At 47.8% G+C, this 4,119-nt stretch overlaps 1 protein-coding gene across 1 annotated transcript; it reads left to right on the top strand.

Annotated features, from left to right (window-relative positions):
* The first annotated feature begins 1,903 nt into the window (after positions 1-1,903).
* LOC119364864 (purple acid phosphatase 4-like) lies at positions 1,904-3,703 on the top strand. The gene is made up of 4 exons (XM_037630424.1): positions 1,904-2,139; positions 2,488-2,647; positions 2,737-3,095; positions 3,173-3,703. Exons 1-4 carry the CDS (start codon positions 1,969-1,971, stop codon positions 3,455-3,457), a joined length of 975 nt encoding a protein of 324 aa, XP_037486321.1. The 5' UTR covers positions 1,904-1,968; the 3' UTR covers positions 3,458-3,703.
* The last annotated feature ends 416 nt before the right edge of the window (positions 3,704-4,119 follow it).

Raw genomic sequence — 4,119 nt, forward strand, 5'->3', positions numbered from 1 at the left:
AAAATCATGCAGTAAAACCATCAGGTCCAGGTGACTTATATGGGCCATACCAGAAAAACCCACCTTATTTTCTTCCATAATGAGATATGCAACTAACTTTGTGCTTCTGGATGGACAACTCTTGATTGTCTATATCTAAGGAGACATTAGACATCTCAGGGCGCCCACACAAGTTATCATAAAAAATATATCTAACATAAGTAATAAGTTCTTTATCTGCTCCTTTGATATGTCCCTCATCCTGATCAAGAGATAAGATCCTATTTTTCATACGCCTCCCATTAACCATGGCATGAAAATATTTGGCATTACTATCTCCTTGCAATATTTCTGCAATTTGAGCTCTCTGTTTCCATTTTAATCCTTCCTGCTTCATGAGCCTATCCAATTGTGATACCATATTTTCTTGCTCCTGCCTCGTGTGAGCAATGAGGCATGCAATTCATCGAACTTATCAATATAACATCTAACTTGGTAAGAACAATTTTTTTGAAACTCTGTATTACCAAGCGCTCATCTTTCTATTCAAACCTTGTAGTTTGGCTCTAAGCTTCCTGAGCTTGTTTTGCCACCTCTCGATATTAGATCCCATGATATTAGGATCAAGTCACACATCAATAGCAATTTTATTTATCCCATCTCGCAAGAACAAAATGTTTTCAAATCTAAACAAAGTATAAGAGTTAACGACATCTCCTGTATCTAAGAATAAAGGAGCACGGCCATAATCCTCTCTAACTAGATCATTGACTACACTTAAAGGGTAATTTTCCTCCCAACCTGTACAACAAAGGATAGTATCCAACTTTTCAAAAGTAGGTTAGGGAGATTGTTCCCCTAAGCAAATTGCATTGCCATTCATTTGTACATTCCTCAACCCACTCATTCAATGATCACATTAAAAACAAAGCTGCAATGCCTAGGAGTGCCTGGTTTATTTTTATATTTTTTGAGAAATTTTCATAGTAATTTTAAAGTCACCTCCAACAACAAAATGTTTATGGATTCCTTGACGAAGTAGAGATCCCAGGCTTTCAACTTTGTTAGATTAAGATCATTGCAGCAAGTAGACACGGTGTCCTTGGCACAATCCTCTGGCACGGCAAAACCATGAACATTTGTGCTCGCAGAGGAGAGCCACGCCCTCCATCGCTCCGAGACACCTTTTGGCCGCGGAATCTCAGACAAGGAGGGCCAGGAGAGGGAGTCGAAGGACAAAGCTTTGCTTGAGCGTGCAATGGAGTACTCCCTCCGTCTTTTAAAAAGTGTACTTCCAACTTTCTTGGAAAGTCAAACTTTTTTACATTTGACCGTGTTTATATAATAATACATCAACATTTATGCCATCAAATTAGTAGCATTAGATTCATGATAAAATATACTTTCATCATATACCTATTTGATTTCACAAACATTAATATATTTTTGCACAAACTCAGTCAAACTTTGAGATAGTTTGACCCTCCAACAAAGTTGGAAATACACTCTTTAAAGGACGGAGGGAGTATCTCGTAGCCTTGAAAAAGCCAGTACCACGATCCCACAGCACTGTATGTACTTGTAGAGCTTACGGAGGATATAACTTGAGGGATACCCAGGCTGTTCTCCGCAAGCAAGCAAGCATGCATGCACGTCCCGGCCGTGGGTTAACCATCCGTCCATCTCGTCCGTGCATGCAATGCAATGCAATGCAACGCGCCAACCTCCCCTGTTGAATGCCCCGCGAGTACGTAGCACTCACGCATCTTATCAGCAATTGATCTTTAATTAATTGCAGCCAACCGACGTAAATCATTGGGGGTGGCGCCAAACGCAACCTCAGCTCGAATGCTCGACCACTGCCCCGGCCCGGCCGGCCGCTACAAATACCCGTGATTGGGTGCTCGTCTAGCCATCGCCTCCACTTTGCTCTCTTCTCCATCCAGCAACTGGCTCAAGTCGTCTAGCTCGATCGCCGACCGGCCGAAAATGGCGGTGATTGCGATCGTCCTTGTTAGCGCGCTGGTGCTGCTCTCGCCGGTGGCGGCCGAGCTGCAGCGGGTGCAGCACTCGCCCAAGGAGGACGGGTCACTCACCGTGCTCGCCGTCGGGGACTGGGGAAGGGGTGGACAGTACAACCAGACACTGGTTGCCGAGCAGGTACACTCGCAAACTGAGTTCTATGTTTTTTTTAACGTACTTATATGTGAGTGCTTAAAGAATGCTAACCCAATTTGTACGAGTTAAATACATAAACACCTACTTACAAACTATTGGTGCTTAATTAACAATATGCTAGCTTTAGCATCACTGCCATTTCACGTGTAGCTGATTGCCAAGAGATAAGAGCGGGCCCTTTGTCATATAAGTAGTAGTTGGTACAAACTGATTGCTGCCCTTTGTCATATAAGTAGCCGAAAGCAGAGAGGTCATTTAATTAGTTGTACTACTACATCTTATCGTCAAGAAAACTCCCAGTCATTGGCCAAAGTGTATACGTGTTGACAGATGGGAGTGGTCGGCGAGAAGCTGGCCGCCGACTTTGTCATCTCCACGGGCGACAACTTCTACAACGACGGCCTCGCCGGCGACAACGACACGGCCTTCTTCATGGCGTCCTTCACCGACATCTACACCGCCTCCAGCCTTCAGAAGCCTTGGTACATCGGTATGCATCCGTAACTGCCGCGACTATTCCTTCTCTTCTCGATCACACCATATGCAACTGCGTCACGGGTGTGGCATGCATGCATGCAGTCCTCGGCAACCACGACTACACGGGCGACGCGCTGGCGCAGCAGAGCCCCGCCATCCGCGAGGTGGACAGCCGGTGGACCTCCGTCAACAAGTCCTTCATCGTGGAGGCAGACATCGTTGACTTCTTCCTGGTGGACACGTCGCCCTTCGTCCTCAAGTACTGGAACGAGAGCAAGTTCGACTGGAGGAACGTGGCTCCCCGCGACACCTACATCGCCACCCTCCTCCAGGACCTGGACGACGCCCTGGCGGCGTCCAACGCGACGTGGAAGGTCGTCGTCGGCCACCACCCCATCAGCAGCGGCTGCGAGCACGGCAACACCACCGAGCTCCGCGAGCACCTCCTACCACTCCTCAAGGTACGTTCGACATGTTGCCCATGCATGCATCATTGTGGATGACCATGGCCAACACTTTCTGTGTCGCGTGCATGCAGGCCCATGGGGTTGACATGTACCTCAACGGTCACGACCACTGCCTGCAGCGCATCAGCAGCATCGACAGCCCGGTGGAGTTCGTGACGAGCGGCGGCGGGTCCAAAGCGTGGGCGGGCAAGTTCAAGGCCACGTCTGACAAGATGGAGTTCTTGTATGACGGCCAGGGCTTCTTGTCCATGAAACTCACCGCGACCGAGGCGCACCTCGCCTTTTACGACGTCTCCGGCGCCGTCTTGCACAGCTGGGGGCTCACCAAGTCTGCGGATGCCCGCATCATCTCATGAGCTGATCACCGCGGCCGACGGGGCCGCTGCTAACCAGCTGTTTAAACCGATCGGATGCAAATGCTTTCTGTTAGTGTCTTCTGCGTGTCGTGTCGCGTCCTGTTCCTCCGTAACAGAATGTCATGCGAAATAAATTAACAGACGTTGCGTTCCAAGTGTATGTATGTATGTATCTATAATTCCAAAAAAAAGTGTATTGTATTGTATGTATATATGTGTTGGAAAATTATGCAAGTTCATGATCAATTCCAGTAAGTAATTCATGACTAGAAGAGATACTAGCATGCAACAATCTAGCAAACTAGAAGAACAGCAAGACATGCATAACATCAGCAAACACGAAACAATAGCTGTAGAGACAGACATGAACATATGATGTTGGACTTACTGTTCGTTAGCTATTATGGGTGCGACGGTGTTGATGACGATGTTGACGATGATCTGCTGCTAACGGCGATGAATACGACGATGAGTAGCACCGCCCGACTTGGACGGAAGACGACCCGTGATGACGAATTTGAGCAGTCGCACACAACGCTTCCCAAAAACCTAATTCGTCCTCTCCCGATGAAGGATCGCAAAGACGAACGGTTCGGGAGACCTGCTCTCTCACACGTAGATGCACGCCGGCGTTTGGGATGGAGTAGACTACGACGGCGGCG

This window comes from Triticum dicoccoides, chromosome 2B (genome assembly GCF_002162155.2).
Source record: "Triticum dicoccoides isolate Atlit2015 ecotype Zavitan chromosome 2B, WEW_v2.0, whole genome shotgun sequence".
Classification (NCBI taxonomy): Eukaryota; Viridiplantae; Streptophyta; class Magnoliopsida; order Poales; family Poaceae; genus Triticum; species Triticum dicoccoides.

Bases quoted from the DNA above. Each gene is read 5' to 3' on its own strand.
- LOC119364864 (XM_037630424.1), top strand. From the start codon at position 1,969: ATGGCGGTGATTGCGATCGTCCTTGTTAGCGCGCTGGTGCTGCTCTCG. The intron at 2,140-2,487 runs GTACACTCGCAA...ACGTGTTGACAG, and splicing joins AGACACTGGTTGCCGAGCAG to ATGGGAGTGGTCGGCGAGAA. The intron at 2,648-2,736 runs GTATGCATCCGT...GCATGCATGCAG, and splicing joins TCAGAAGCCTTGGTACATCG to TCCTCGGCAACCACGACTAC.